A 21,912-nucleotide genomic window follows, 5' to 3' on the forward strand; every position below is an offset into this window, starting at 1 on the left:
AATATCCTAAATGACTAAACCAGGAAGAAAAAAATCAAAATTGCCTTTAAATGCCTTGGAAAGAGCCTCTGATTCAGTCCCTGAGACTTCCAAGATGGAAACATTTCAGCAGTCCCGGGGTTCCCCAGTTGCCCCAGGGCAGTGTTCTTCCAGCCTGTTCATCAAAGTGGGGTCCTGCCACCCAGGATGGAGAATTTTCTTAAAAACCTTCTAAAGGCTCAAAAGAAGCAATGTTCTCTAGGTCAGCCTTCAGTGACAGAAGACTCCAGAACCCCCAAAGTGAAAATTGTCAGTAAACTATGTGGAGAACTTTTCGGGATTCCACATGTTTTCTGGAGCATGTGGCTTTGCAGTGAACCCTGCAGGGTCCTGGCTCATGTGGTTCACCTCCAGGGGACAGAGAACTTGACTTGAGAGGGACTGGGGGACGGGTGTTGGTGAGGATGAAGGGTGGTCTCAGGATGTCTTTTGCACAGAAGGTAGAAAACAGGCTTCTCGACGGGGGGGGGGGGGGGGGGCTTTCAGTCTGATTTGTTCACTACTAGATCTTGAGTGCACAAAACAGTGCCTGACACACAGTAGGTCCTCAATAAACACTGTGCAATAGTTTGCAAGTTTTCCAGGCAGCCAGACTGACAGAGCTCATTCTAAAGTTATCCTAGACAGATGTCTTCTTTCCTATGTGCGTTTGGCTTTCGAAAGCCACACTAGGCAGCACAACGGGCCAATGGTCAATTACAAGCACAGTGGCAGCAAATTGGGCTTCAGGCTGGAAGGGTTGGAATGCCCAGAGTCACACCAGTGCCGATGAACAGCAGCAGGTGCAGGGGGCGCTGGTCAGGTGGAAGACTTCCCTCGTTGCATTCTGCTCTGATATTCTACGGATCAATCGGGAATTCTCCCCATCCAAAATTCCCATCCTATCCAATGACGGCTTTTCAGCTGTTAAATGCCCCTGTGCAGACAGTGAGTTTTCTTGATGCTGCTCCTCGGATGGTCTCATTTCAGCCATGGATGCTCAAGTGTCTTTGGTTTCCCAGGCCCCTGAGCAAATGTGTAAATGAATATAGCTTGGGCACTAAGAGATGGCACTTTCCGTTTCCACAGTGGGTTGACAGTGCACAGCAGGCAAAGGTCGCATGCTGGGTGAGGCAGTGAGAGCTTCTATCGGTTCAGACACGGGGAGGAGAGGGGAGGGAGATAGAAGGATCAGATCACCACCTTCATATGACTGGATCAGGCATGGAATCAAAGGAGAGGCTGTGCAGTTTAAGGGACAATGGCTCAAGAAAAGAAAACCTCCTCAGAGAAGAGAAACTACTAGAACTCTGTCCAAGCTTCCCCCTTTCAGGTCTTAGTCTTTCAAATCAAATCCCCAAAGGCCTTGTTTCTGTCCTGTGGAGCCAGGGTGGCAGAACCTAGACAATAGGCTCTGTCATCCTGAGGACTGAGTCCCCAGAGAGGCCATGTGTTTCCATCTTGAATGGCCTGAGGTGACCCATTGGGAAAAACTAATGAGTAAGGAGGCTGGAGTTATATATATAATATAACTAATATAATATAATATATAATATATACAATATAATATATATAATATAATACATATAATATATTATATAATATAAACTAATGAGTAAGGAGGCTGGAGTTATATATATAATAATGACTTTGTCATTAACTTGTGTGACTCAGTCAAGGTGTTTTTCTCTGTGGACTTCACTTTCCCTGTCTGTAAAACAGGTATAATAATCCTCCCACTTACTCTAAAGCTGTTGGGACAGGGTCATGTTTACAAATGTTTAGGAACATAAGTAACGCACACAAGCCACGTGGTCACCAGCCTTATTTAACCAAGCCTGATCTATGACCAGTAGTCAGTACGAAGCTCTGTCCTTACAGTAGGTTGGGATCACTCTCAAAGCAGCTGCAAGTCCCCAAAGCTCCTCTGTCCCCTGGATAAAAATGAACTAGAGCCCCAACACCCCGTGAGCAGCTGTGACCAGCTCCCTAGGAAGGCAGTCGGTGTTCCAGAGTTCCCAGGCTCTGCAGGACTCACAATCCAGCCGCCTCCGTCCGTGTCCATGTCACAGTACACCTCCAAGGGCCTGCTGGCGTCGCCATTTATGTAGATGGTGTAGAGACCACTGGCAGCGTTGCTGTTCTGCTGCACCTGGCTGCAGTCCGAGGGGTGTGGGAAACGGGCATCAACTGGAAGGCGAGCAGAGGGACAGTGTGGTGAGAAGGGCAAGGGCGGGGCTTTTCCCTGTCCGTAAGGCAAGCTATTTTGTTAGGAAATCAGTTCATAACCTTCTGCTATTTTGCTCCTTCAAACTCTTCATACACATTTTATTTTCCTCACTTACTCTGCTCTCATCAAACTCTGCAAAGGCATTTTAAGGCTAAGTTCACATCACTTTCTCCCCCAATCCAATTCTCCCACAAAATAACTCTCCCTTTCACTCTGGCTTTACTGTCTCCACTGTGGGATGGATTTCTTTGAAATCCTTAACTCCGTTTGCATTGCCCCATGCCCCAAGAAATCCGGAACTCTGCAAGCACTCGCTCACTCCAGCCTTGCCACTGCCTGTCCTCTATGGCACTGCCATTCAGAGGCCAGGATTCTCGTCACCTGTGGAGAGGGGGGTGGAGACGCTCCTGCTCCGGCGATCACCCTTAAAGGCAACCAAGGACACAGGGTAGGTGGTGCCCTGCTCCAGGTCTTGCAACTCCAACCTCTGGTCGCCCCTTCGGAGCTGCACCTCCTACCAAGCAAAGAAGAAGTGGGTGGTCAGTGATGCGGTTTATGGCCCCAGCATGCTGGATGTTGAAGCTTTCCTTGGTGCTACTGACAGAAGCTCTCCGAGGGCTCAGTGGCAGCCCAGAAGCCCAGTGGGTCCTAGCCACCTCTCTGAGGGCCCTGCCACGGAGATTCAGCACTACTGGGAATACAAGCTGAGAGCCAGGCACCGCCACTCCTCCAGCACTGCCAGACCCTAAGGACTTCTTCTTCAGACACCCACCAGAGCACTGACCACAGCCACCACTAGCAGCAATTTGCTGACAATGATGGGCCGAGGAGGTATTTAAAAGGGAGTGAAACTGGCCATTGTATCTGTGGACACAGAAGTAGCTGGTATTTCCCATCTTATTCCCTCTACAAGCACAGGGCTACCTCTCCTAGCAGGACTGTCAGAAGCATTCATTGTAATAACGAATAAGTCAAAATGCCTTCCTTTTTTTCTGCCTTTCTTTCTACCTTACCAAGGAGAGAGAAGGACAAGTTTTGAAAATTTGCTGGCCTTCAGATTCAAGGGTAGATACAACCCTTAAATAAGGATTTGTCAATTCATTCAATATATTTTTATTGAGCACCTACCATGAGCTAAGCATTATCCTAAGCACTTTAGATATAGCTATAAAGAAAATGGACAATGATTCCCCGCCCTCGCAGACCTCACATTTTATAACCTCACTGGTTATAAAAATAAATAACACAGGGAAGATGTGCTGCCAGCAAATGCACAGTGGTCAGCTAGGAGCAGGCACAAAGCTTAGACCTAACACTGAGACCAGTGTTCACAAATGACTGTGCTTAGATGTTTGGTATACACAGCCTGTGATCGACGAGGACCCACGGCATGATTAGCATGTTGCCAGCCAGACAGCAACTGAGGTGATCTGCCCAGTCAGTACCTCCACACAGAGGCTGTGGAGACAGGACACTAAGGGAAAAGACAGAGAATATCCAGTACCTTCACTGAGCCATTTGGGAACTGGTAGGTCAGGATGTAGCCATCGATCTGAGCAGAGGGAGGCATCCAGGTTAACACCCCACCAGAATGTGTTACCCCAAACGGACGGAGGTTTTGGGGAGGGTCAATTTCTGTAAATAAAAAGGCAGGTAATTATCATTACTAAGGTACAGCTGAGGCAAGGCCATTTCTGAACTATTGGTTTATATTTTCTCCCTACATATCCTCCCATTTCTCTTCCTTCCAGTGTACGTTTTTCCTTACCAAAGGGACTTCCTGTCCTCTGTTTCCAAAAGTGAAGACCCACTGAGAACAAGAAGATTAAGAAATAGGGTGCTGGATGGGTCCCAGAGGCCCAAATCTGGGCCCCCGCCTCCCCTAGCAGATTCCCATAAAGCAGTGGAGATGAGCAGCGCAGGGGAGCAATGAGTTCTTGGAGACAGCAGGGCTCCCAGGGTGACGTGGAGCCAGGAGACAGCCACAGACCTAGGAGGGCCCCCACACAGGAACCAGGGATGCCTCAGCAAGCGCAACTCTGGTGTGCTCACTGTGAAGCACAACCGGGATTATGATAAAAACTAAGTTCCACGGAAAGATAATTTCCACGATGGAAATACAAAGTTACATTTCTTAAATACCCACGGGTGTGGCATACATTGGTGTCTACTGGCAATGCATACCCAGCACAGAAAGAAGTGGGACAAGACAGTACTTACACAGAGAAAAATGAAGGGAGCGATGGAGGCATGGGGAGGGGGTAGAATAAGCAGATTTTCTCACGTGTACTTCCCTACCAAACACCAGGGGGAGTGCGCGGGCATGGGCATGTGCATGAAGCTCAGCAAAAGTACTAGTCACCACCATAATAACTGGTCAGACAGTTCTTCAAAAAAAAAATTTTTTTTAAACTAAATAAGACATGAATGGAAATTTCCATTTTGAAGAAACTTCATCATTGAAGGCGATTTTAATTTAGAAGTTCCCAAAAAGACGTCTCTGGGCTATTTTCTACCCAGTAGCATTTCAGCAGAGAACAGAACTGCAGTATTTTAATAGAAATCAGACAAACAGCTGTTGTTTTGAATTAGGTTGTTTTGACAAATTTCGAGTTTCTGTAATATCAGCTTTGTTTGATTTTCTAAAACATCTGGCATGGATCTTATTCTACCCATCACACGGAAAAATTGAATTTGCTTGCAAAATTGTAACTATTTAAACATTTTAACCTAGTTCCTGCCACCTCTTTGACAGCCACTAGTCCCCTGGTCATGGACTTGAGATGTCTTTCTTGGTTACTTTCACATTTCTATGAAGTAGAAAGATGAAAATTTCATTCCTGTCTTTACAAATGGGAAAAGTGAGGTAAAGAGAAGATGAAGAAGGAAGAGACCATGAAAGGAATGGGGGAGACAAGAGAGAAATGGAGGGAAAGAAGGAGAAGTCAGGGACAGAGACCCTGTTTGCTGCTCACTGGGAGAGCACACAGGTGTGGGGAGTCTGGGGTGGAAAGAAGAGGTGGTTTTGTTTTGTTTTTACATAGATTTCTTTAGTTTGAAAACTTTTGCTAAAAGCACATATTCACTCGAGGGTTAAAAATACTGGCTAATTTTCAATAAAATTAAAATCATGAAGAAACTTAGGGCACCTCTAATTCCAGAGGCCCCAGTTGGTGCACTTGACCATAAAGGGTATGAACAGAACTTGCCCAAACTGCCTGAATGACCACAGACCTCCAGCTCCTACTGCAGCCTGATTCCATGATGCTCAGCCAAGCCTAGAGACCCTCACCCACACAAACACACACAGCCCAGCACCCTGGGTGAGCAACTGGATATGGCATGCAGGCCTCACCCCATGGCAACGCCTCACCCCCACCCTGGAAGAGACAGACTGAGGTCCCTGCCTCTCCTCTTCCACCTGGAGTTGAGGCCCAACCAGTTCTGATACCAAGGGCCAGAGAGACCAACAGCTGGGCTGAGAGTATGTGGCTAGGGGCAGCCATGTTTTGGACAACCATCCCACCACGGCCTCTACACGCAATCTTCTCTGGATGGTCATACGTCAGAGTATCATTTCAAAAATGTAAATAGGAAACAGCCTTGAAGAATGTCCTCGGGTAAATCAAGCTCACTTCCTGAACCCCTCCCCACCCAGTCATGATAAGTGTGAAGGGTTCCCTTGGCTGGTCCCTCGAATACCTGTCAGGGCCTTGGTGTTGGCCTTCTTGCTCTCCCGGGCCCCCTTCTGGGCCCACACCTGGATGGTGTACTCCACACCTGGCTTCAGGCCCGTCAGGACGGTGCTGCTCTTCTCCTTCCCCACTGGAACCTCCCTGGTCTCTCCATCAGCTGAGGTGTAGCGCACCATGTACCTGTCAATGGTGGCTCGCACGGGGTCCCAGGAGATGGTAATGGTGTTCTCTGTCACTCGATTGGTCACCAGGTTTTTGGGGCTGTCGATTTCTTTTTTGAAAGATTTAGAAAAGATTTAGAACCAAAAAAGGACATCTCACCACTCTCCCCATTCCAGCCACTCTCCATTGTCATTAATAATGGTAGGACCTCATTTAAAACAGGGGTAAGAGGCTTCCATTTTCTAGGGAAACAAGCCACTGAATATTAAAACTGGAAGGAATCAGATATTCTCTACATTTATAAATACAGAAATTTTCTGACCTTGTAGTTCTTGCCAAAATTGACAGTAAAAATCTGATCATCAAAATGAGTCAGCATAGCTGAAACACTCTTATGATCACCATGGTTTCTATTTACTGTGTTTCACCAAATTTGAGAGCTGAGAAATCAACCCTCCCAAACTTCTCGACTTATAAAAAGGGAAAGAGAATGGAAGACCAGAGAAACGAAGACTTTTATCCAAGTTCCTGTTATTTTCTTGTGCTCAAACCAAGACTGGACCCTCTTTGCTCTGAGTTTTGAAGCCCCTCTCCTGCCCACGTATTCGTCCTTCTCCTCTGCCCTCTCTCCTGCACCACCAGCCTCCCCTTCTCTGCCATCAGTCCAGACACACCAGCCTTAGGGTCCCCATCTCTCCCAGCATCACTTATCCCCTGCACCTCTGAGCTGACAGACTCAAGGGAGGCACCTGCATGTTCAACCCCACCTGTCTCCGGCTCACTCCTCAACTTCATGTTTGGCACCTGCCTACAACACACCACTAATCTGCTAGTCAAGGTCACCAAGGACAACTTTCTAGTGGACACTTGAAATCCTCACTTTACTTGACATTTGAGAGCATTTGGCAGAGCTGATCCCTGCCCTCCTTCTTGGAACTCTCAGCTCTGCCAAGAGCTACACACTCCCCAGATTTTCCTCCTAACTGACTGGCTCCTCCACTTCATCCTCAGTCCTCTGTTAGAAACCTTCAAGAACCAGCCAAAGCTCCCTCTTTTCCTCTCTCTCTGCATTTCTCCCTGGGAGATTCACACATATCCACAGCTTAAAGTGTCAACTGGATGCTCATGGCTTCACAAAATTCTGAGCTCCTGGCTTGAGTCAACTGCTGCTCATCTACCACAGTGCCCCGCCTGTATTAGACACCCCCTAAACATGTGTTGGAATTAATGAATAAATCACTCAATTTACCAAAAAACCTCACAGATATTTCAAGCTTAAATATTTAAAAGTCTCACATTCCTTCCCAAACATTTATCTCTCAGCCTTGCTTGTCAAAACAATGGTATCACAATCTTCTGTGTTGCTCAAATCAGAAACAAAGGTCATATTTGATTCCTTATTTTCTTCTTACCCTACATCTCATTGATCAACAAGCACTGTCACTTATACAATATACTCCCAGCAACCCCTTTTCTCTCTTCCTACTGCCACCACACTTATCCAAATCATCACCATCTCTCACCCAGATTTTTATAATAATTTCTTTACTAATCTTCCTGCTTCTACCCTTGCCTTCTCTCTGCCATTTATTCTCCTCACTATGGTGTGCAAAATGTTTTTGAATACTGCATTATGTCACTCTTGACTAGTAAATATAACATATTTCCTCTTTCAGGTGCCATGTGGTCCTGGATGACCTAACCCTGCTCCTTCCCACCTCATCTCAAGACACTTGCCAGCTCACCTTCTGTGTTCAAAGATATTATCCTCTTTCAGCTCTGCAACCATCTCCTGGGCTGTTCCTGCTCAGGGCCATCACACATGCTCTTGCCTATGCCAGAAATAGCTTTTTCCCCGGTATCTACCCTCTCCTTCTTCTGTAAGCGCACTGTCCAACAGATCTCTGCAATGATGCAACCAATATTTCTGGAATTTGCACTGTCTGATACAGTAGCCTTAGCCACACATGCTATTGACTATCTGAATGTGATTGGTTCAACTGAGGAAATAATTTTTATTTTAGTTATTCTTAATTAATTAAAAACTAAATAGTCACACTAGCTAGATGCAACTTAAATAGTTTCCAGGAAAATTTTAAGGAAGTTAAAACTAAGGGCTGGGGATGTAGCTCAGAGCTATAGAGCTACAGTGTTTGCCTAGCATGCATGAGGATTTAATCCCCAACACTGGAAAGAAAAAGAGAAGTAAAACTGGGCATATGGTTATTCAGATGAAGACCTCATTACCAGCCTCTCTGTAGTGAGGTCTGGCACTGTGTCTTGGATCTGACAGTGAATAGGAAGAATCTATGTGTGCAATATGCCAGTCATGCCTGCCCTTTCCCAGGCCCCTCCCACTGGCTGGAATGCAGATGCAGCTGTTGCCAAGTAAATGAGGCCAACTCCCTGGAGTCCACTGAACAACCACAGACAAGGAGCCTGGGTGTCCTGCACCAGGGAGCTACCACACAGCCCTGGCCCCCTTACACGCTGCCATTTTAAACACAGGAACAGATTCCCCTCCTGTAACAACTGCTATTTGGGTGTCTCCATCAAGGTGTCTGTTATCAGTACTCCCTCACCCCGCTAAGGACCACCCCTCCCTGTTGTTCTCTACACCTGCATCATGTTCATCTCCTTCCCAGAACTCATCATAATTCATAATCATAGATTTGACTTTTTGTTTACTGTCCCTCTCCCAGTGGACTTTCAGAGTGCTGCCATATTTATTTTGTTCACGGCTCTATCTCCACGACTGCCAACTGAGAAGATGTTCATTAAGTTAGCTGCATGTTGGAACAGAGCTCTAGCTGCCCAATTAATGTTTATAACTTAACTATAAGGTATGCATTAAGTCAAACCTACATAAAATAGCCTGCCACAAAACAATTCCTAATCCACTGGTTTTAGGAATTTTGAATTGTTTTACATTATTTACATTATTTCTATAGTTTCTTTCTTTCTATGGGGAGTTGAACCCAAGGATGCTCTACCACTGAGCTATGCACCCCCCGCCAATGCTTTTTATTTTTTTACTTTTGAGACAGGGTCTCATTAGGACTGCCCAGGCTGGCCTTGAACTTGTAATCCTCTTGCCTCAGCCTCCCAAATAGTTGGATTACAGAGTATACCATACTCAGCTTATTCCTAAAATGTTCTATAGCTGAGAAGCACAATGGTGAGAAACATAGACTTTAGAAAGATTTTTAAGCCATTGGAGGGACTACTCAGTGGAGTCTATTACTATGCTTCCTTCCCTCGTTAGGTGAATGGCTCTGGTTTGAATGCCTGACTCCTCTAAAGCTCATCATGAAATTGAACCGTTACTGTATCAGCATTAAGCAGTGGAAACTCTGAGAGATGACTGGGTCACAAGGGTTCTGCCCTCACTCATGGATTAGTGTCATTATCACAGGAGTAGGTGAGAGATCACAAGGTAGGATAAGGTCAGAGCCCTCTTGCTGTCTCTCTTGCCCTCCTGCCAAGTTATGACACAGCACAAAGGTCATCAGCAGATGACAGCACCAAGCTCTGGGACTTCAGACTCCAGAACCACAAACCAAATAAACTTGTTTTGTTTACAATTCACACGATCTGTGGAATGCTATTATAGCATCAGAAAATGTACTAAAGCACCCTGCAAAAACAGCCCACAGTCCCTTAAGTGACAGACCCCCAAATCAACTGTGTCATCATGAAGAAACAATAGCTCATTAATGCAATAAGCTGTGTTAATTATCCTATTTGCTCTACTTGCCCCCCTACCCCCGCCCCGTTACCTACCAATAGAAAAAAGGGAAACAAACTTGACTCCATGGATCTAGCACGGCAGCTCTGACATTCCCAAAGAGTGGAGCCTATTACCTGTCGGGGCCTTGGTGTCAGCCTTCTTGCTCTCCCGGGCCCCCCTCTGGGCCCACACGTGGACTGTGTACTCCACACCTGGCCTCAGGCCCGTCAGGACGGTGCTGCTCTTCTCCTTCCTCACTGGGACCTCCCTGGTCTCTCCATCAGCTGAGGTGTAGCGCACCATGTACCTGTCTATGTCAGCCTGCACTGGATCCCAGGAGATAGTGGCGGTATTCTCTGTCACCTGGTTGGTCACCAAGTTTTTGGGGCTGTCAATGTCTAAAAGGAAAAGTGCTGATCAGTACGCGCTATGAACAGGTTCCACGGTGCAGAAACTGGTGGCCATTTTGCCTGTGATGAGACTCTTTCAAGTTTTGTGGGTTTTCATCTCATTTGTTTTCTAACTAGTTCATGAACATACATCTCTCTCCCTGGATACACTTGTCTTCTCAACTACAAAGCACTGTCAACAAGAATCTGAAAATCTGGTCTATCACCTCTACCGAAAGCTTCACAGATCTTCTTGTTCATTTAGTAAGGCACAGGGAGCCTTTCCTCATCACAAGGCACGTTGTAGGCAGTGTGCAAGGTTCTGAGTGGAGGAGGATCTGGGAGCTAACACCCTTATGTCTGCCCTCATGTCAGTGAAGACCTCTCTTTTCATAGAAGGAGATTCTAACAGTCACAACCAAATGCTGCAGGAGAAGGCTGCATCTATTCCCCTTCATGTCCCCAATGCTAACAGAGGACAGGACACATGGAAAGTGCTTGGCACATGTTGCAAAATAAGTCGGCAAAAATTCAAACCCTATTTTAATATTCTTCCGTATATATGGATCTACTTGTCATATTGATTTGATAGTTAAATCACTGTCCACAATATGGTCACATATCTCTTCTACAATGGTAAGAATATAACGCAAAAATTATGTTTATCCTCAAAACCCTGGCCCATTACACTCTGCTATTCTACACAGGGAAATAAACTTTTCTCTTGCTTAAGTCATTGTTATTTGGGCGTTTCAATGTGCTTACTGTGACACCCCAACTCATCCAAGAACACTCTGACCTCATCAGTGTCACTTAGGTCACAGACCCCCAAATCAACTGTGTCATCACGTTCTCTATACCTACACCATATCCATCTCATTCAGAGAAGTAATCATCGTTTATAGTCACAAACTCATTTTAAAGGTATGATTCATTTGTAGTAAAGCAAACCCCATACATCTATCTGCTCTATTAGAAGTCACACTTATAAAGTTGAACTTTTACTGCACTCTAAATAGTATTTATTTTTATTTACTATTCCTCTTCAAACTAACTGAGAACATCAATAATATCTCCAGCACACAGAAGAGAATTTGTTAGATACACTATCCAAAAATAGCTTAGAGAATGACATGAGGAACTGACCTCTAAGGAAACCAGTAAGGAAGTGAGGAATGGCATGGAATGTGTCCAGTACCCAGGGAGACTGTCCTGCCCCTGCATAGATTATCCTCTTCTTCCCACATCACAGGAGGAAATAAACTCTGACCTCCCATAGGTGCCGTATGATAGGTGTCACCTTACCTGTGGGGGCCTTGGTGGTGGCCTTCCTGCTCTCCCGGGCCCCCTTCTGGGCCCACACATCAACTGTGTACTCCACACCTGGCCTCAGGCCCGTCAGGACAGTGCTGCTCTGATCCTTCCCAACCAGAAATTCCCTGGTCTCTCCGTCAGCAGAGGTGTAGCGCACCATGTACCTGTCAATGTCAGCCTCCACAGGGTCCCAGGAAACAGTGGCAGTGTTCTCTGTCACCTGTTTAGTCACCAGGTTTTTGGGGCTGTCAATGTCTAAGAGGAAAAGGGCTGATCAATAAACACTACTAACAGGCACCAGAGAGTGTGCCCGTTTTGCTGGGCCGGGGCAGTTTCTTGTCCTCATGATTTCCCTTCTTCTATGTTCTTCCCTTCTCCTGTGTCATGGACTCAGAGCTTGTCTGCACAGCTGAATTCTTGGGTCCTCAAGGAGGCAGCCCGGGACAGTGAAATGAGTGGCACCCCAGAGTGAAAGGGGCTGGGTTCTGGACTCAGCCTGAGGCACAGCTGAGGGGCAGCAAGCACCCTGGCTGCAGCCCCCAGACCACGGGTCTTCTCCAGCTCTGCCCCCAGCTGCCCATGGCCTTGGACCCCTCACTGCCTCCGACTGTGCCTCACATTCCTCATCTGTAAATGTGGATGTTTGCTATTTGTTTGTTTATTTGGTGTGGTGTGGTGTGGTGTGGTACTATGGATAGAACCCATGGCCCCACAGATGCTAGGCAAACACTCTTGTTTTTTACTTTGAGATAGAATCTTGTTAAGTTGCACAGACTGGCCTTAATCTTTTTTTTTTTTTTTTTTTTAGTTGCAGTTGGACAATACCTTTATTTTATTTATTTATTTTATGTGGTGCTGAGGATCAAACCCAGGGCCCTGCACGTGCTAGGCTAGTGCTCTACCACTGAGCCACAGCCACAGCCCTGGCCTTGATCTTGACACCCTTCTGCCTCAGCTTTCTGAGGGGCTGGAATTTCAAGCACGCACCACCATGCCCATCTACTCTATACAGATTTTTAAGATACCATAATATCCCATATTTAATGAATCAAACCTAATAAATGTAACTTTGTGACTTGTAGAAATCATGCACTGAATTTGAGCATTCTCAACTGCAAATGTGGATGTTGATTTCTGCTCTACAACTCAAAAAAATATACCTTCTTCTGAGGCTAAAGCAAATGAAGGAAATAACCACCATTCATTGCTGCTGGACATACAATGATTTAACCTCTATGGAAACATCCTGGCAGTCCCTCAAAAATTCAGAATAGAACTACAAAGCCAGGCCTGGTGGCACGTCCAGTAAACCCAGGTACTTGTGAGGCTGAGGCAGAAAAATTACCAAATTTGAGGTCAGCCTTGGCAGCTTAGCAAGACCTGTCTCAAAATTTTAAGAAGGGACTGTGGATGTAGTTCACTGGTAGAGTATTTGCCTATCATGTCAGAGACCCTAAGTCAATTCCCAGTACAGCTAGGAAAAAAAAAAATGAAATACCAAATGATATAGTAATCACACTTCTGGGCAGATGCCTAAAAGAAATATATATATATATATATGTTTTGTATGAAGATATGTGTATGTGTGTATGTGTGTGTATATATATAAAATCTTTTTTTTTATGAAGATATATGTACATATATATATAAAATGATGCTATGAGGATTTATGTATAAATTTTGTATGAAGCTATATGTATATATATACAGAAGCTATATACATATAGCTTCATACAAAACTTATACATAAATCCTCATAGCATCATTATGCACAATTGTAAAACAAAAAAAATACAAAAGTCCAAAAACTGACGAACAAAATATGGTGTATCCGTACAATGAAATATTAATTCACAACAAAATTAAGTACCTATGCAGGCTACAATATGGATGAACCTGGAAAATACCATGCTTCATGAAGGAAGCCGGGCACAAAAAGCCACGTATCATGTTAACCCTGGATGTGAAATGCTCAGGACAGGGAGAAGTGAGGTAACAGTAGCTGTTACCTACGGCTGCAAGGATTGGGAATGGAGCAATCAGTAATGGATAAGAGGTTTCTCATTGGTGTTGAAAATGTGCTGAAGCAGCCTGTGGTGGTGTCTGCACCCCTCTGAATGCTCTAAAACTGTCAAATTATGTATTTTAAAGGAGCAAATTTTATAATATTCAAATGCATCTTAATAAGACTTCTTAAAACATGAGAAACAGAGATGGCAAAGCACTAAAATTGTGAACTGTTATTCCATGTAACTACAACGAGGAACCCAAATTAGTAAAGACTATTCAAAACAGGAGCTGGGACTGTGGCTCAGCGGTAGCGCATTTGCCTGGCATGTATGAGGCACTGGGTTCGAGTCTCAGCACCACGTATAAATGAATAAAATAAAGATCTATCAACAACTAAAAAAAAAAAAATTTAAAAAAAGACTATTCAAAACAGAATTTATCCACTAAGAAAGTAATAACCTCCCCTTGTTCCTTTGTAAGCACAGCAAAAGCCATCTCCCAAGGTACCCAGCATGCAGATCCTAAAGTATGTGTCTTCTTTATATCTCTACCCTTTCTGAAAGTGTTTTGATGACTAACCACAAAGAAAACACACAATTGGAGGTACAGTGGGTGGACATGACCAATTACCACTAATCTTTATGAAGCCCAAATATGAGGCTGAATCCAAGGACCTATTATAAGATAATGTGTTCAAAGTTACTGAAGGATGGTGGGAACAGTATGACAAAGGTCTGCCATCCAGGTCTTCTACGGGTCACTGATTTCTGCCAATATCAGACAAGGAAAACTAAATATCCTCCCACAGGCCCAGCATAGTGTTAGATTGCCAAAGAACGATGCCCTTACCTGTGGGAGCCTTGGTGTTGATTTTTCTGCTCTCCTGTTTCCCCTTCTGAGCCCACACGTAGACTCTGTACTCCACACCTGGCCTCAGGCCCGTCAGGACGGTGCTGCTCTGATCCTTCCCCACTGGAACATCCTTGGTCTCTCCGTCAGCAGAGGTGTAGCGCACCACGTACCTGTCAATGTCAGCCTCCACGGGGTCCCAGGAGACAGTGGCAGTGTTCTCTGTCACCTGTTTAGTCACCAGGTTTTTGGGGCTGTCAATGTCTAAAAGGAAAAGTGCTGATCAATAAACACTACTAACAGGCACCAGAGAGCAAGAATGTTGCTGGGCGAAAGCAGTTTCCTGTTCTCATGGTTTTCCCTTCTCCTGTGTTGTTTTTCAGGGGTATCACAGACACAGACCTTGTCTGCACAGCTGGATTCTTGGGTCCTCAAGGAAGCAGCACTGGAAAGTGAAATGAGCAACACCCCAGAGTGAGAGGGGCCGGGTTCTGGTCTCAGCCTATGGCTTAGCTGAGGGGCAGGAAGCACCCTGGCTGCAGTCCCCAGACCATGGGTCTTTCCAGCTCTTGCACCCCTCACTGCCTCTGTACCTCACAGTCCTCATCTTAAATGTGAGCCTTTCACTAGACAGATTTTTAAGGTACCTTGATAATTTGATAATTCATGAATATTTTATGAACCACACCATGAATTATCAGCTATGTGATTTGTAGAAATCCTGACTTTCACTTATTTGAACTTTCTCAACTGCAAAATGGGCATATTGGTTCCTATTATAGTATTTTAACAAATTCCTCTGAGGACAAAAGAAATTTTTAAAACTAACCCTCATTTATTGGTATTGGGCAAGCAAAACAACACAACCACTACAGAAATACCTGGGAGTTCCTTCAAAATTGAAGATAGAATTACCAAATTATTAGATTAATTCTACACTTAAGCATATATCTAAGATAAATGAAGATATATATGCACACAAAACTTGTATACAGGGTTGTGGGATCAAGCTCAGTGGTAGAGCACTTGCCTACCATGGGTTTGATCCCCAGAAGCAGAAAAAAAAATTAAATGCAAATAGCCAACCATCATTATTCACAACAGCTAAAAATTGGGAATAACTCACAAGCCCAACAGCTGGTGAAAAAGACAATGTGGTATATTTACACAGTGAAATATTAATTCACAACGAAATTAAGTAATGATCCATGGATGAACCTGGAGAATAACATGTTTCAGGAAGGAAGCCAGGTATTATGTTTACCCTGCATGTGAAATGCTCAGGACAGGGAGATGTGTGGAGAGACAGCAGCTATTACCAAGGCTGCAGAGACTGGGGACAGGGAGCAATCAGTAATGGATATGAGGTTTCTCATTGGTGATGTGTGCTGAAACAGACTGTGGTGGTGTCTGCATAGCTCTGAATGCACAAAAACTGTCAAATTGTACATTTTAAAGGAGTGAACTTTATAATATATAAATGCATATTAATAAGACTTCTTAAAAAATGAGGAACAGAGACAGAAAAGCACTAAAATTGTGAACTGTTATTATATACAACTACAACCATGGGATCCTCAAATGTAGTAAAGACTATTCAAAACAGGATTTATGGCAATTCAAGCTAGGGCGTATCAGAGGAAAGCTGCAGTTCCAGTGGCCTTGTGGCCCCAGATTCAAGCAGCAGGAATACTGCTTCTCAGCAAAGTGGGTGAAAGAGGAAATTTACTGAGATTCTTTATCAGAGAGCCAGCCTCTATTCAGGTGTATTGAACAAAGAACAGCAAAGAGTACACTGGAGCCAAGCCAGCAGCAGCAGCAGCAGCAGCTCACTGCAGAGGCAGGGATGATACCAACAGAAATAAACACAGTGAACAGATGTGAGGAGGGAAAACCGACAGATTAGACAAGTGGCCTGAAATTGCCTGATTCGGAGGCTGCACAGGAGCTAGCGTTTGAAAAGTCCTCTCTTTCTCAACTGGCTGCAGAGGGCTGAGGTGGGGACCACCTTGAGGCAGCCATGCTGCAGCTTGCTGCTGCAGGAACCAGGAGATCACAGCAAACTCTGCCATGCTGCCCTGGAAAGCACCTGTCTGTGGCCTAGGGTGGACCTGGCAGAATGTACGTGAAACAGGCACAGAGAAGATGGTGCCCAGGGGGATCCAAATCAGAAATCCCACGGGGAGGGAAACTCACTTTCCCTTTGAGTCGGGCAGCTCACGTGACCAGCTGAACAGGGTTGGGAAGCTGAACTGGTGGGCATGATTACTCTCACAGCCTTGGAAGACCATATCCATGGCCAGCGAAGTGTGTGAGAGCTTTGGAGGGTTGGCTCCCCTGCTCCATGAGGTGATCCAGACTCCCAGCAGAGATCTGAATCTGGCCCTAGAAATGGGTTGATCTAACCTCTCCAGAGAAGACAACACCCAACAAAGTCCCTAAGGCCCATTTAGACGTAAGCCCCAGCCACCAGAACTCCCCTCTTAGAACTTTAAGCAGCCTCACCCTGGGAGTGCATCCATCTGGTCTGGGCAGACAACACTCAACTGACGTACTTCCCATTCCATCCTACCTTATACTGGTGAGAAGGGAAACTGAGAGCTATCTCAACCAGCTTCAGTTTAGAGCCACTCTAGCTGGAAACTTGGTGAACATTTCTAAAAAGGAAGCGGTTAGCAACTGCCAGCCCTTACTCTTTCTTTGTATTTTTTTTTTCTTTTTTTCTTTTTGTGGTACTGGGGATTGAACCCAGGGCCTTGTGCATGAGAGGCAAGCTTTCTACCAACTGAACTGTTTCCCCAGCCCTTTCTCTGTGTCTCTGTCTCTCATGTGTCTCTTTCTCTCTGTACATAACACAAGAAGAAACAGAAAGAAGGACTGACCCTCAGGGATGAGCAGTGACCATCCATCCTCATCAACAGTTACGACCACTTCAGTGGAGACAATTCTTTCATTTTTTTCTAAGAATCTTTATCTCTTTTCCTTTTTTATTGTGTGTATGTGTGTGTTTGTGTTCTTGCTATGCTGATTGGTCATGGATATATATTGGTAATGGTTATATTTCTTTCTTTTTTTCTCATTCTTGGCAATTTTTTAATGATAGTTATTTTTCCTTGTCTTATGAGAGTTAGGGATTCTTGTTTATTTTTTTTACTTGTTTCTCTTGTTCCTTTTTGTCTCAATCTTTGTTTTCTGTTGTTGTTGTTGTTTTCCTTCTTCTTTATAGTCATTACTTGCTACATATCTTCTGCATTTTCTCTGTTCACATCTTGAACATTTTAAAATTTCTTTTACCTTTCTATCATAATTTCTTTCTTTTAATGAACTATATTTTTATAATCTCTCAGAACTAATTGTTGTATATAGCTCCGCCCTCCCTGTTCATGGTGTTGCAGTCATTGTCCTGTGGGCAGCGTAGTCGACACCTGCTGTTTAATGCCAGATCTAGTCCAGGGCTATTTACTGTTTTTGCTCTTGTCAGCTGCTAACCCAGCCATTCCTGTTTTTGTGATAATTAGTGCTGTAGATTTCATAGTAGGCACAGAGTATGTAATGTTTTTTAATGCTGTATATATTTTCCCCTTTTATGTGAAGTGCTAGGAAACTAGAGGGCACTATAAGTTCACAGGGTAGAAACTCTGCTTCTGAACTATACCCAGCCAAGAGACAGTACAATTTGCTCCACACATAAACTACCACACCCAAACTTCAGTAATACTTTAATACAAAGAATAGAAGAGACAAAAACCCCCAAACTAACAACCAGACCCCAAGTAGGAATACTATGGGTGTCCTCAGGTTCCACTTAAGGACATGCATTCCTATAACAAAAACAGAGAGAATTAACACAAAGCCTGTGGATAACACCTGTGAATCAAATAAGAAATAAAAAACTTTAAATATAAGAAGAAACTAAAAGAATTCATGACTACTAAGCCAGCACTACAGAAAATACTTAAATAAATATCTCACACAGAGAAATTTTTTAAATAAAATTAAAAACAGAGTGCACACACAAATGAACAAATCTTATTTATGGAGTAGCTAAGAAAATAGAACCAAATTAAACATTATCAATAAATCAAAATGGCAGGAATTAATAAATATATCTATAATAACATTGGTTAAAATACATAGGCTGGCAGAATAGATTTTTAAAAACCAGACTGAACTATTTGCCAGAGACTCACCCTACAAGCAAAAACAGCCCCTGGCTGAAATTTAAAGGATAGAAATTGACATCCCATGCAAATGGAGCCCCAAACAAGCAGAGTAGCTAATCTCATGCCTGACAAATCAAATTTTTAAGCCAAAATTAATCACTTCATACAGGTAAAGGGAATAATCCAATAAGAAGATATAAAAATAGTAAATATTTATACACAAAACATTGGTGCACCTAATTACTTAAAGCGAATACTATTCAAAGACTCAAGTAGACCCCAATACAATAATACTGGGTGATATCAACATACCTCTCTCACCAATAGATAGGTTATCCAGACATAAACTTAATAAAGACTCTTTGGATCTGACCAATAATATAAAGCAAATGGACTTAACATACATCTGTAGAATATTTCATCCAAAACAGCTGAATAAGCTCTACCAATGAGCTACACCCCTAGCTGTGAACAATATACTTTTTTATCTTTTAGTTTTATTTTAACAATACATCATTTTGAATAATGAGTAAATGATATAAGAAATCAGGGGAGAAATTTTAAAATTCTTAGAATCAAATGAGAATAGGAAAATAGCGATACAACATGCCAGAATGTCTGCAACATTATGAAGGTGAGAGAAAGATTTATAACTATGAGTGCCAATATAGGAAAATAAGAACAATCCCAAATAAACTACCTAATGCTGCATCTCAAGCTCCTTGAAACATAGGAACAAACCACTTCCAAAATCTGTAGAAGGAAGGAAATCGATGAGCTAAAATTAAAAAAAAATTTGAGAAAAAAAAATACAAAGGATCAATGAAATAAACATTGGTTCTTCGAAAAAATAAACGTGATTGATAAGCCCTTTGCCAAACTAACCAAAGGAAAAGTGAGAAGACCCAAATTAATAAAATTAGAGATGTAAAAGGAGGCTATTTTGAAAATATGGGACTATTCTGAAAATTTATACTCCAAATAAATTGGAAAACCTGGAAGAAATGGACACCTTTCTATACACATATGAACTGCCAAAACTGAATCAAGAGGACACAGAAAACGTAAAAAGACCAATTGAAGTGGCACCCGCTTTTTCCGCTGAAAAGTCTTTAACTGGGCTTCTCCAGAAATCTTCACAGTGGCTGATATTAGGACTGTCAGCAAAAGAGTCTCTGCAAAAGAGTTCAATGTAGATAAACTTCCTATTTTCATGTCACCCTGTTTTACTTGGCCACTGGCAGAGAAGATACCATCACTCCAGGTGCTGGACACCTCTTACTAGTTTTTCATGAACATATCTAGTATAGTACTTTGTAGAAATGTGCAAACAAGGCTCTGGCCTTGAGCTGGGCTTCACAGAGATGTGTACATTTTTAAGATAAGTTACCAACTGGACTCCATGGCAGGGGAGGAAAGAAGGGAAGAAGAAGCTCTCCCCTTCTCAGGTGTTGTCCATGAAGAGTTAACTTTCCCAAAACAGTGAAAGAAAAAGCGGCTTTTATGTGAACTTTTACAGACTGTGAACTTCTGAGCCCCTCCCTTTACATGCTGGGTATAAAACTCTGAAACTCCCTGAACTCGGGGTTCAGGGGATTAATTGATTACAGCAAAAGCTATGCCCTCTGAACCTGGCTGCAGCCAAATAAAACTGTTTCCTACTATCTTCGGTGCCTTGCCTCATCTGTCCCTACAACACAATAACTAGCAATGAGATAGAAGCAGTAATAAAAAGTCTTCCAAAAAAGAAAAGCTCAGAACCAGATGAATTTTCAGCTGAAGTCTACCAGACATTTAAAGAAGAACTAACACCGGGGCTGGGGTTGTGGCTCAGTGGTAGAGCACTTGCCTAGCACGTGTGAGGCACTGGGTTCAATTCTCAGCACCACGTATAAATAAATTAATAAAATAAAGGTCCATTAACAACTAAAAAAAAACCCAAAATTTAAAAAAAGAAGGACTAATACCAATTTTTCTCAAATTATTCCATGAAATAGAGTTTTGGAACACATCCAAATTCATTCTATGAAGCCAATATCACTCTATTAAAACCAGATAAGTTGGGCCGGGATTATGGCTCAGTGGTAGAGTGCTTGCCTAGCATGAATGAGGCACAGGGTTCGATCTCTGGCACCACATTAAAAAATAAATAAATAAACAAAATGAAAGTATTGTGTCCATCTACAACTAAAACAAATATTTTTTTAAAAAAAACAAATAAGTACACATCAAGGAAAGAAAACTACAGACCAATATCCCTGATAAAATCCTTAATTAAATATTAGCAAATCATATTTAACAATATGTTAAGATCATATATCATGACTATGTTGGTTTTATCCCAGGGATGCAAGGATTGTTTAATATATGCAAATCAATAAATGTAATTTACCACATAAATATAATTAAGGACAAAAATCACATAGTCTTCTCAATAGTTACAGAGAATGCCTTTGACAAAACTCAGCACCCATAAATGCTAAAAACACTGAAGAAACTAGGGATAGAAGAAACCTATCTCAACATTATAAAGGCTATATATGACAAACACAAAAGCCATCTCCCTAATGTAACTAGTTCACAGATCCTAACATGTATGGCTTCTTTGTATCTCTTCTCTTCCTAGAAGTATTTTGAGGTTAACTACAAAAGAAACACATAATTGGAGGTACAGTAGGTGAATATGACTAATCATCATTAATCTTTCTGAAGTCAAACTATGAGACTGAATATAGATAAGCTCCTTATAATGAGATAACATGTTAAACAGCATTAAAGCATGAGGTGAGTAGTATGACAAAGGTCTATCATTCAGGTCTTCTACAAATCATGGACTTTTGCCAATTTCAGAGGAGGAAAACTCAACTTCCCAAAGGCTTAGCATAACAAGTGTTACGTTCCCAAAGAATGGCATTCATTACCTGTGGGGTATTTGGTGTAAGCCTTCTTGCTCTCCTGGGTCCCCTTCTGGGCCCACACATGGACAGCGTACTCCATCCCTGGCCTCAGGCCCGTCAGGACAGTGCTGCTCTGATCCTTCCCAACCAGAAATTCCTTGGTCTCTCCGTCAGCAGAGGTGTAGCGCACCACGTACCTGTCAATGTCAGCCTCCACGGGGTCCCAGGAGACAGTGGCAGTGTTCTCTGTCACCTGGTCAGTCACCAGATTTTGAGGGCTGTCAATGTCTAAGAGGAAAAGTGCTGATCAATAAACACTACTAACAGGCACCAGAGAGTGAGACCATTTTGCTGGGCTGAGGAATTTCCTGTTCTCATGGTTTTCCCTTCTCCTATGTTTGTTTTTAGGGGTGTCACAGACACAGACCTTGTCTGCACAGCTGGATTCTTGAATC

At 43.3% G+C, this 21,912-nt stretch overlaps 1 protein-coding gene across 2 annotated transcripts in view; it reads right to left on the minus strand.

The window, feature by feature from the left end:
* Tnn (tenascin N) overlaps window positions 1–21,912 on the minus strand; it is a 73,368-nt gene that overhangs the window by 14,914 nt on the left and 36,542 nt on the right. For both annotated transcript variants that reach the window (XM_071600290.1, XM_071600289.1), the window contains 8 exons: window positions 21,482–21,745; window positions 14,398–14,661; window positions 11,530–11,793; window positions 9,970–10,233; window positions 5,951–6,214; window positions 3,753–3,883; window positions 2,630–2,762; window positions 2,057–2,208 (listed from right to left, as the gene is read on the minus strand). In XM_071600290.1, the coding sequence (XP_071456391.1) occupies window positions 2,057–2,208; window positions 2,630–2,762; window positions 3,753–3,883; window positions 5,951–6,214; window positions 9,970–10,233; window positions 11,530–11,793; window positions 14,398–14,661; window positions 21,482–21,745 (1,736 nt within the window). The remainder of the gene's footprint in view (window positions 1–2,056; window positions 2,209–2,629; window positions 2,763–3,752; window positions 3,884–5,950; window positions 6,215–9,969; window positions 10,234–11,529; window positions 11,794–14,397; window positions 14,662–21,481; window positions 21,746–21,912) is intronic.

This window comes from Marmota flaviventris, chromosome 12 (genome assembly GCF_047511675.1).
Source record: "Marmota flaviventris isolate mMarFla1 chromosome 12, mMarFla1.hap1, whole genome shotgun sequence".
Taxonomy (NCBI): Eukaryota; Metazoa; Chordata; class Mammalia; order Rodentia; family Sciuridae; genus Marmota; species Marmota flaviventris.